This window comes from Hevea brasiliensis, chromosome 9 (genome assembly GCF_030052815.1).
Source record: "Hevea brasiliensis isolate MT/VB/25A 57/8 chromosome 9, ASM3005281v1, whole genome shotgun sequence".
Classification (NCBI taxonomy): domain Eukaryota; kingdom Viridiplantae; phylum Streptophyta; class Magnoliopsida; order Malpighiales; family Euphorbiaceae; genus Hevea; species Hevea brasiliensis.
In genome coordinates this window covers 4,318,326-4,329,590 of record NC_079501.1, presented here as the reverse complement: position 1 = coordinate 4,329,590, position 11,265 = coordinate 4,318,326, and the positions used below count along the sequence as shown (strand labels likewise).

Below are 11,265 nucleotides of genomic sequence, written 5' to 3'. Positions count from 1 at the left end.
CACATTGGCTGACGATAGGTTGCTAGAATTGACGGAGAATCAGAAGGGAATTCATCCCGCTCGTCCTCCTCACGAGTCATGGCATCAATATTTGACCAAATACAGCCACTTTAGCTTAGGTTTGCTCCTTTACCTGTCCCATTTTTATTACGCTTGTTGCGTCTCTGCACTTTCACCGATAAACCTTGCCGGCTATCAGCCATCTCTCACTTTATTAAGCATTCCATTTAAACTTCCCTGTTCTTCTTCTGTTTCTGTAACCTTCACCTCCACGATTCCTTTTGAAACCCTCTCTGTTATTATTCTGTCATTTCTCTTTCAGTCTCTTTCTCTCCACTTCCATATATTTGTTTTTTTTTTTTCCAGTTCCCCGTCCTACAAACATGACTTTCCTTTCTCACAGGAAAATTTTTCCCATTAAAATCCCCCTTTGCCAACCCCTTTTATGGTCAACTTGATTTTCCCCCCTTCTTGTTTAACGATTTTTTTCTGTGTGTACAATCATGAAAATTCTTTGTAACCCATTCTTTCTCTTGTTCGTAATTGTTGGTTTATTGTTTCTGCTTCGGGTTCTTTTAATCAGGACCGGATTAATTTATAGGACCAAGAAATGGTGGAGATCAATCGAAGATTGTTTTCATGTGCATCAATTCTTTAAGGTCCCAGAATTCAACGAAAGCATGCAGGAGAATCAACTTTATTGCAAAGTCTCCGTTTATCTAAACTCTCTGGCTTCCATCGAGGACTCAGATTTTACCAACCTCTTCACCGGAAAAAAATCCAACGAAATCATCCTCCGCCTCGATTCTGGCCAGGTAATCGATGATGATTTTCTCGGAGCTAGAGTCTCTTGGATAAACGAAGTGAAAACCGATGCAACCTGTTCTAGAGCTTTGCTTTTGAAGATCAGAAAAGCAGATAAGCGAAGAATTCTCCGGCCTTATCTCCAGCACATCCACACAGTTTTCGATGAGCTTGAGCAAAAGAAGAAGAGACAATTGAAGCTTTATATGAACATCGACAGTGATCGAAATCAGAGCCGACGGTGGAGATTTGTACCCTTCACTCATCCTTCAACGTTTGAAACAATTGCAATGGAATCTGATCTCAAAAATAAGTTAAAATCAGATCTAGAGACTTTCCTCAAGGCCAAACAATACTATAACCGGCTGGGTCGTGTTTGGAAGCGGAGCTATCTCTTGTACGGGCCATCAGGTACTGGAAAATCCAGCTTTGTTGCTGCCATGGCCAATTTTCTTGGCTACGATGTGTATGACATCGATCTTTCCAGAGTTTTAGACGATTCTGATCTGAAATCACTCCTCTTACAAACCACACCCAAGTCGGTGATTGTGGTCGAAAACCTAGATCGATTTCTGATGGAAAAGTCAACGACTGTAAGTTTTTCAGGTGTTTTAAACTTCATGGATGGGATTTTAAATTCTTGCTCTGCAGCGGAGAGGATTATGGTTTTCACCATGAACAGTAAAGATCACATCGACTCGGCTATTCTTAGACCGGGTCGAATTGATGTCCACATCCATTTCCCTTTATGCGATTTCTCTGTATTCAAGACATTGTCGAATAGCTATTTGGGGGTGAAGGATCACAAGTTGTTTCCTCAAGTAGAAGAAATTTTCCAAACCGGAGCGAGTCTGAGTCCGGCCGAGATAGGTGAGCTCATGATTGCACACCGGAATTCGCCGAGTCGAGCATTGAAATCTGTTATAACGGCCTTGCAAACGGAAGGTGACCGTAGAGGGTCTGTGAATGTCGGGCGGCGTTTGCTGGATGCCGGGTCAAGAAATTCGACGGAAGATTCAAGCGATCACTTGGGGATATTTTGTAAAGAAAATTTCAATGCCGTGAAAGATATCAGGAAATTATATGGATTACTGAGGTTGAGAAGTAACAGAAAAGCACAATCGTTTGACTCGACTCCGGGCCAAAACGACGGGTGATGATACAGGTCGTGTCGTTTCGGATAAATTTACATTTGGTAAGCATGTGGGGGCCGCACGAAGGTGAGGGTGGGGGGGGAGGGAATGATCAGAAAAATACAAGGGGGTAAAAAAAAAAAAGGCCAAATGCTAATGGAAAATAGGGTAGTTTAGATTACTCAGATATTGATGGGTTTGATGCTTTGTTCCAGCCCCTTTTACAAGAATATGATTCTGTCATCTTTTTCATGTTTTTTGTTCTCCCCTTACTAGTTTGACTTGATTATTGAGTTAAATGGTAGCATAATATTACATTTTGAATTCTTTTAAATTTTAAAGACATTAAAGTCTTTCAAAATTTTCGTTTCAAGATAAGTTTTCGTAATAATGTCCTTTGTAGTGGACATGCAAGGATGTTCCTGAATATTTTATTACCAAGTTAAGTTTCAAGTTGAGTAGCATTTCCAATTCCAAATTAGATGGTCATCAATGGCAAAGGTGGATTCTTTCAGGCTTTAATGGGGTGCTTTACTCCTTTTTGCCAGCAAGGGGAGGCACACATGTGACTCAAACTAAGGCTCCGGTCACAACAGTTTTTGGAAACGTTACTTTTCCTTGTTCCATTTCAAGTGCAAATGCCAGTCCTCTTCTTCTGCCAAAGGTAAAGAAGATGCTTCAGACAACTTTCTTGCTCTCATCATTGCTTATGATGCGTGATCCCTCCTTCAACTTCAACCCCTTTTGTCTGTACTATCAGCACAGGAATGTCATTTCCATATGCACTTGTTTTTAGGCTAATTATTGTTTCCTAATCAATACCCTCTAATTTACATTTTAATTTTAAACAATTAATTCCTAAATCAGCTCAACCCAACAAACATGAAAATTGAATTGTTTTTCCTCTCTTCTTTGGGATGAGGGCAAGTTGGCAATTTAAAATCTGACTACTTTCGCAGCATATCCTTCTGTTATTTCATATAAAAATATGATTTAAAAAGATTCATACAGAGTTATCAGATATAGTATTGGAGAATAATTTTAAATGCGGATGATTTTTTATTTCAATGAAAGATGAATTTTATTGCATAACCAAAAAGAAAGATTCCTTAAAAAGTGGTTCTCGATCACAAGAAAAAATTCCTAAAAGCTTTTTGCTCTAAATAATTCACAGTTTTATTACATTCTCTTTTGATAATGGAGAAAAGAATGTCATTTGATGATTTATAAATCTCATTAATATCATGACCTAAACTATAGATTGCGAGCATTGTTGTTGATAGCATCTACGAAGATCTTGCAATCTCCTTCCATAGAAGATGTTTATCCAAAATGAAGAGGAGAGCTTCATTACATGCCATTGCCTCCAATGGTATAGTTTTGGAATTGTGATATAATACCATAGCATAAATTCAGAATAAGACCGAAGTAATTTAGAATGACAACTACAAATATACCTCTGTTCAGTGACATATCAACTATCACATCATAGTTCATATTAAGCCTATTTTTAGAAGATCAAATTCTGATAGAACCTGCGTATCTTGAGAATCAATTTTAATTTATGCATTTACTCGCACAAAATCCTCATAAACAGCTATCACATTTCCATATGCTTTAAAATAGAAACACTACCAATTGCATTGTTTCTTTGTTATTATCCGAATGAGGTAGTGGTTTGATCAAATTTACCCATAATCCAGTCATCAAAGAACCTCCTGAACATAGTGGAAACTCATGAAGATGAATTAAACAATATGGCGACTGTTTGAGAGTATTCAAAGAAAAGATGCCTCAAAGATTTTATTTCTTCATAGAATAAGCAAGCCAAAGAAATATTTGGAATTTTGTTACTAACTGATTCACTAGATTGGAGTTTCTCTCTTAGCATTGATCATAGAAAAACTGAAAGCTTTGTAGAAAGCAAAACTGACCAAATTCCCTTCCAAAATGCCTCCATCCGACGCTGAGAATTCGACCCTGAACCTGCCTTATTCCTCCCATGATCTGCATATATTATTTACTTGGCTAGATAGTGTCCTGATTTAACCATGTAAATTCCATGCGGATGAAGTTCGCCCCTCGGCATTTCCCTTTCCCAATTTGAAATATATTTTGGCAATGATACTGTGGAAAGTGCATTTATGGAAGCTATGTGGCAAGTGAAGGCCGACGGTCTTGTAAAAGATGCAAAGCAACGGAAACTTGAATGCCCTGGCTGAGATTATTGCTGCCACAGACATGGACCGAACTGCCTAGGCTAGCTAGTGCCTAGTAGCACAGAGTTTTGGGCCACCTCCGAATTTGTCCTACTTGGGTTGTCGATGGTTGATTCCAAAACCAACCTGCACTCACAATGAATGACCCTTTCTGCACCTCACACACTATAGGACCGTCTCTCTCAATTTTCCAAACTTGATCCATAAAAAGAAAAATCTATTCAATAATTGGGGTAAATGACTCAAATGGATATCAAATTAAATCTCATAATATATACATAATATTACGGTTCACGAAAATTTTTTTTAACATGAACTTGTAAAATAAAAAATAAATAAATTAAAAAATTTATCAATATAAATTCAATAAGAATTCTCTAATGCTTAAATTAAAAGTAATATAAAAAAAATAATATATTAAATTATTTAGAAATAGAGAAAATATTTCTATAGATGATCTAATCTCTTTATATAAAATTTTATATAAGATATAAATAACAATTGATTATGATAAATTAATTATGTAATTATATAAATTTATTACTAATATAATTATAAAATTATATTTATATTTATAGTGCATAATTATAGATATTGCTATATTTAATAATTCTATCATAATTATTTATTTTTAATAAATATTCTATTTTTTTATTGAGTGAATCTTATAATATTGAATCGACTAAATAAATTTTATGACTGAACAATTAAATATAATTAGGTTCACAAATTATTTGAAAATTTAAATTATTAAATCATATATATATATTTTAAGGAGATATATCACGTAGATTACTTGATTATAAGAAGGTGGCGATAGTGGTGATCCCCTTTCATTATTATGTATGTCATGTGGAAGCATGCATGATTTAAGAAAAAGACATGCAAATTGAAATACTATATGATGGATGGGCAATGGGTGATTTAATAATTTTGTCCAAATATGAGGAAAGCCGCATGTAAACAATACAAGAGATTGCTTGTCATTATTGCTGAAACATGGGCACTACCTAAACTCCACATTCCTTCATTTCTAATGATGGACTCTGTCATGATGATTTTTCGTTTTTAAATTCCACCCAACTTAGATGAAAACCGTAAATATGGATATAATTAACATTTTTCAATTGGATTTTAATCATTCAAATAAAATTATAAAAATACTTTTTTTTTTTAATTTTAGATGTCAGTATAAATGTTTTTTCATTTAAAACAATGAAATAAATAATTTAATGAAATATATAGCCAGATAATTAGTGTTTAAATTTAATATGATTCTATGTACGATGATGAAACGCACATGACGGAGATGTTTGAAGATATTTTGAATCGGTTGTACCTAAATTTGTTGTATGAATGCAAAGCGTACTTACGTTAAGTGCATGGATTTCTTCTTACAGGATATTTTGTTCAGCTATAAATTTAAATAAAAAAAAAACCTTAGATATAATAGATAATTAATAGTCATTTAAATAATTAAATATATTTATTTAGTAAATCCTTTAAATATTTGATAAAATACTCATTAATTACCCTTTATATCATATTCATATTATAAAATGTTTATATATTTTTTAGTTATTTGAAAAAAATAATCATTAATATTCTTTAATTTTTGTTATTTTTGTCGATGCATTTTTGGTGAGATATTCATGTACCACGTCCACCGTAATGTTAATTTTCTTCCACGTACCACGTGCATTGTAATAATATAAATTAAAAAAAAAAACAACACTCCGTTTATTTAAAAAAAAAATTATATATGAATTTTTTTTTTAAATATTCTTATTAAAATATTTTTTATTATTTGACTGTAATATTAAATTAATAGTATATATCTATTTAATGTATATATAAATATTTTTATATTTTAATAAAATTATTAAAATTTAAAAAATAAAAAATATTTTTTAATTATTTTTCTTTGATTAGAAAATTTTTCTTGGATTAATTTTACTGAATATTTAAAATATTAAAAAATATAAAAAATATTTTTCGTGAAATAAATAAATTTTAAATATATAATTACATATTTTTTTATTTTTTATTTTATAAAAACATTTGTGAGCGTAATTTATTTGATATTATTATGTTAAAATAAGAAATTTTTTAAAAATATTTAAATAATAATTTTAAAATATGTACCGTTAATTTTGAATTCCAATACTAAATAGAATCATAATTTTTTAAGTTTTTGATTTGTTCTTAGTTTATTGAATTACTATTATTTTAGATTATTTAATATTATTTATTTATAACATAAATTATATATTATATTCATATTAGTTATTTTATACATAATAATAATTAAATATAATTTTATTAAATATTTAATAAAAATCAGAGTTACAATCAACTATTAATTATCAGTTATTATTTGACAATAATACTTATCAGTATCAATTATTTGACTATATCTAATAGCTAAATTAAATAAGTATTTAATATTTTTGTCTTATGAAACACTTTGGTGGGACACCTTTATCTCAAATCTAACTTATCATCCATCTAATTGGAAATTACACTAATTTCTTAGAAAATCTTAGGATTCAGTTGGACCCAATTTTTTAGGCAAAATTTTTGGAGACAACAGAGCAAATTCAATATTGAAATGTGGGAAATTATAAAAAGAGATCATTATTGCTTATTTTTTAAATTATTTATAATTTAGTTATTTTATTTTGAAAATTATATTATTTAGTACACATAATTTAACTCGATTAACGAATTAACCTTTCTGTTCAATTTTTAGATATATTCCATTAGTTAATTGAAGTGAAATTAGAAAAATAATCTTTAATTCTTATAATCAAATGCCAAGATCTCTCCCTCTCTCATTGGTATCTGTGTCTTTGAGGAGGGAGGGAGGGAGATGAGGTGAGAGTAATTTTATATTTTCACTCATTATTAACAATTAAATCTAATGGAATAATTAATTTGTTGATGAAAATAAATTTTAAGAATTAATTAATATAATTTTTAAAACTAAAGGATTAGCTCATGAATGATGGGAAATCCTAGAAACTAATGGAAACCGAGAGGGCAAAGCTGAAGGCCGAAGCGAGAGAAGGGTCCAAAGGGATTTGAGCTCTTTACATGGGCTCCTAAAGTCTAAACCCAAACATAAACAAGCCTTAGCCCTTAACATACAATTTCTATTTTTCCACTGAGCAAGGCCCATCAAAACATTAAAATCCAGACGAAATCTTGATTCTAAACCTACAATAAACAGAGGTTCGCAAAATTATTGACAAACAACGAATACTTAAAAAAACTATATTAAAAAAAAAAGATTCACTTAAAATGCAAAGAGAAGTGCAATAAGCCAATAAATTGAAAACTAACATTTATAATAATAATAATAATAATAAAACTAGCAAGAACAGGCAGATAATTTTTTCATCTTGCTAATCTCTAAATCATACCCGAAAATGATATCATTCTTAGATCCTTTGAACATGGTAACATCAGTGCCGTTGGATTTTTTGTTGCCACACTCTAATGCCTTCTTAGAAATCACAGCATAAATGTAGAGTACATAAATTATCTAGGTGGGAAAGAGTGGTTATCTTGTTAGATAGTCAGCTGGGTTGGCAAAGAAAGCAGTTATGTGTTTAGCAAACTTCATCTACATGCTTCTAATGTATATATATATACTCAGGCTTAATATTAGAAATAAAACAAGTCAATTCTCATAATTCTGCTATTTTTTGTTTCCTCTGTATTTTATCATGGTATCAGAGCATTATCTTCCTGTGTAGATAAGAATTCATTTTCTTGTAACTGTTTTTTCTTTGATCAAGTTGATCAGAAAAAGTATTTTCATTGAGATCTCTATAATCAGTACTTACGGATCAGAAGGAAATTGAATGATGGAGTAAGCAAAGTAAGGACATCGATGGATTAGTTTGTAGAAGACGCACTTCATCTACAAAATTTGGATTATCCTGCCAGGGAATTATGGACAGAATTGGAGCAGCAATTTGGGGAAAACAAAGGACTTCTCCTTTATAACATCAAACGGGCATATGTTGTTACCCAAGATACTCCACTTGATGAGTCTCAGAAAGAAGTGGCCAAGAAATCTGATGACTAGAATAAAGATTTTTCCATTACTGTCCAGAAAAAGGTATCAAATATATGAAGGTGAAGATGAATTCTGAAGAACATTGTCTTAATTTCTCTGGTTTTGCTGGGTTTGCAGGTACACTTGATTCTTTTGGCTTCCTTAGTTTTGATGACAATTGGCAAGGCAAGTGGATTATAGATACAGGAGCATCATCACACATGACTTATGACTTAGCCTATCTTGACATAACTAACCATCCTATTACCCATAAACATGTTTTTTTGCCAGATGGAACCAAACAATATATTCAGAAAGTAGATAATATCAGTTTACACACTAAACTTTCATTTGCTGGATGTGTTATACATTCCTACATTTAAATACAATTTGCCATCGATGAGTAAACTTGCTGCCACATCCAACATTGTTGTAACCTTTTTCCTCAAACATTGTTTTCGACAAGATAAATGGACTAGAGAAGTTATAGTTGTTGGAAGAATGACAGGAGGCTTGTATAGGTTGGACAGTTCCTCATTTTCTTTTCATTCATCTACAACTTGCATCCCAAAATCTTTGAATGAATTTTCTACCACTTTAGCTAATAATTGTACTCAACCAAACATCTCATATACTGACATCAATAAAAATGCTTTTGTTACTCCTTGTTTGTGGCATAATAGATTGGGTCATCCTTCACAATCCACCATGGCTCACATTTCCCAAATTGGCACAAACACAGAAATTCATGATTGCACTATCTGTCACATGTCTAAACAGCAAAGATTGCCATTTTTCCCAAGTCACACAAATTCTGAATGCCCTTTTCAATTAATTCACATTGACCCATGGGGACCCTACAATGTTCAGTCTATCAATGGTGCCAGTTACATGTTAACAATAATAGAAGACTACAATAGGGCAACCTGGACATTCGTTTTAAACATAAAATCTCAAACCACAAGTTTCCTTACCACATTTCTTAATACCATACAAAATCAATACAATACTACTGTTAAATCTATTAGATCTGATAATGGAAGTGAGTTCATTAACTCCAATTTTACAAAATTATTTCATGATCGAGGCATTATTCATCAAAGGTCCTGTGTGTATTCTCCACAACAAAATGGTGTTGTGGAGAGAAAGCATAAACACTTATTGCAAGTTGCTAGGTCACTCATGTTTCAATCCTCTCTTTCGCAAAAGTTATGGGTGAGTCTCTTCTTACTGTAACATACCTCATAAATAGATTACCTATAAAAACTTTGAATTGGAAAACTTCTTTTGAAGTTCTAAATGGCAGACCACCTGACTATTCATCTTTAAAAACTTTTGGTTGCCTTTGCTATGCCACAAACACTTTCCCCCATAAGTCAAAGTTTGAACCTACAGCTTACAAATGCATCTTCTTGGGATATCCACCTGGTCAAAAAGCTTTTAAACTATACAACATTGATACTGATTCTGTTTGCATTTTTAGAGATGTCATATTCAAAGAATCTATTTTTCCTTTTTCACAAAAGTCACATACCTCATCTCACTCACCTGTCATTCCACTTCCTCTTTCTTGCATATTTCAGATTCTCACGCACAATCACCCACATATCATACATATTCACATTCATTTACATCTACCTCTTCCTCACATAATTCAACTACACCTTTATCATCATCTATGGATACTCATTCACATTATGATGGGTCCATACGTCAAATCCCTACCCAAGTTGCATCATCACTACCTGTTCGAAAGAGTACAAAAATAATTACCAAACCTGTTTGGCTTCAGGATTTTGTTGCCTTTGTCCAACTATCCCTATCTTCTGTCAATTCTACTCAACAAGCTTTTACTGGTGCATTAGATCCTAATTCACATACAGGTATTTCTTCTCCTAACCCACCTTTTATTTCCTTCAATCCATCCTACCTTAACTTCATTGCTAATGTGTCTATGATTCCTGAGCCCACCGCTTATTCTCAGGCTAAGAATGATCCACACTGGATTGAAGCAATGGATAAAGAATTGAGTGCTTTAGAATAGAATGGTACATGGGAGTTTACTCTTCTTCCTGCACATAAAAAAGCCATAGATTCAAAATGGATATATAAAGTGAAGTACAATCCAGATGGCTCAGTAGAATGTTATAAAGCCAGATTAGTGGTTAAAGAATACAATCAATTGCATGGCCTAGATTACATAGCTAGTTTCTCACCAGTGGCAAAAACAGTAACTGTGAGGCTTTTTCTTGCTCTAGCTACAGCTCAAAATTGGGTCATCGATCAACTGGATATTAATAATGCATATCTCCATGGGTTTATTGATGAGGAGCTTTACATGAAGCCACTTGAGGGTTATTTGAAGGCCAAGCCAAGCTAAGTGTACAGGTTACGCAAATCTCTTTACGGGTTAAAACAGGCAGGCCGTCAATGGAATAAAGAACTCACAAGCAAATTACAATCTTATTGTTTCACTCAATCCATACATGATAATTGCTTGTTTATCAAAGGCTCGGATGTTAATTTCATTGCTTTATTGGTTTATGTGGATGATGTTTTGATAACAGGGGCTGACGAATCTCAAATTCTCCAAGTCAAAGATTTTTTTCACTGTTCCTTCACTATCAAAGACCTTGGCTACGCCAAGTATTTTCTAGGAATGGAAATTGGTCAATCCAGCACTGGCTTATTTCTTAGCCAGCGCAAATATATCTTGGACATTCTTGCTGACGCTGGGTTGCTAAATGCAAAATAGAAAGAGTTTCCCATGAGCAAAAGCCTCAAATTAGATGATGTCACTTGTGAACTACTTACTGAACCTGAAAGATATCGTAGATTGATGGGTCGTTTGCTTTATCTTAATCTTACTCATCCGGACATCTCTTATGTCGTTCAACATTTAAGTCAATTTCTACAGCAACCACGCAAGCCACACTGGGATGCCCTCACTACTCTCCTTCAATACCTCAAAGGCACACCAGCCAAAGGATTGTTCTTTCCCGCAAACACTAGTTTTCAATTACGAGCTTATTGTGATGCTGAT

General features: G+C 32.9%; 1 protein-coding gene across 1 annotated transcript; it reads left to right on the top strand.

Moving 5' to 3' along the window:
* LOC110640387 (AAA-ATPase At2g46620) lies at positions 1-2,261 on the top strand. The gene has a single exon (XM_021791675.2). The coding sequence runs from the start codon at positions 504-506 to the stop codon at positions 1,959-1,961; it is 1,458 nt and encodes a 485-aa protein (XP_021647367.2). The 5' UTR covers positions 1-503; the 3' UTR covers positions 1,962-2,261.
* The last annotated feature ends 9,004 nt before the right edge of the window (positions 2,262-11,265 follow it).

Excerpts from the sequence above, each read along its gene's own strand:
- LOC110640387 (XM_021791675.2), top strand. The coding sequence starts at position 504 with ATGAAAATTCTTTGTAACCCATTCTTTCTCTTGTTCGTAATTGTTGGT.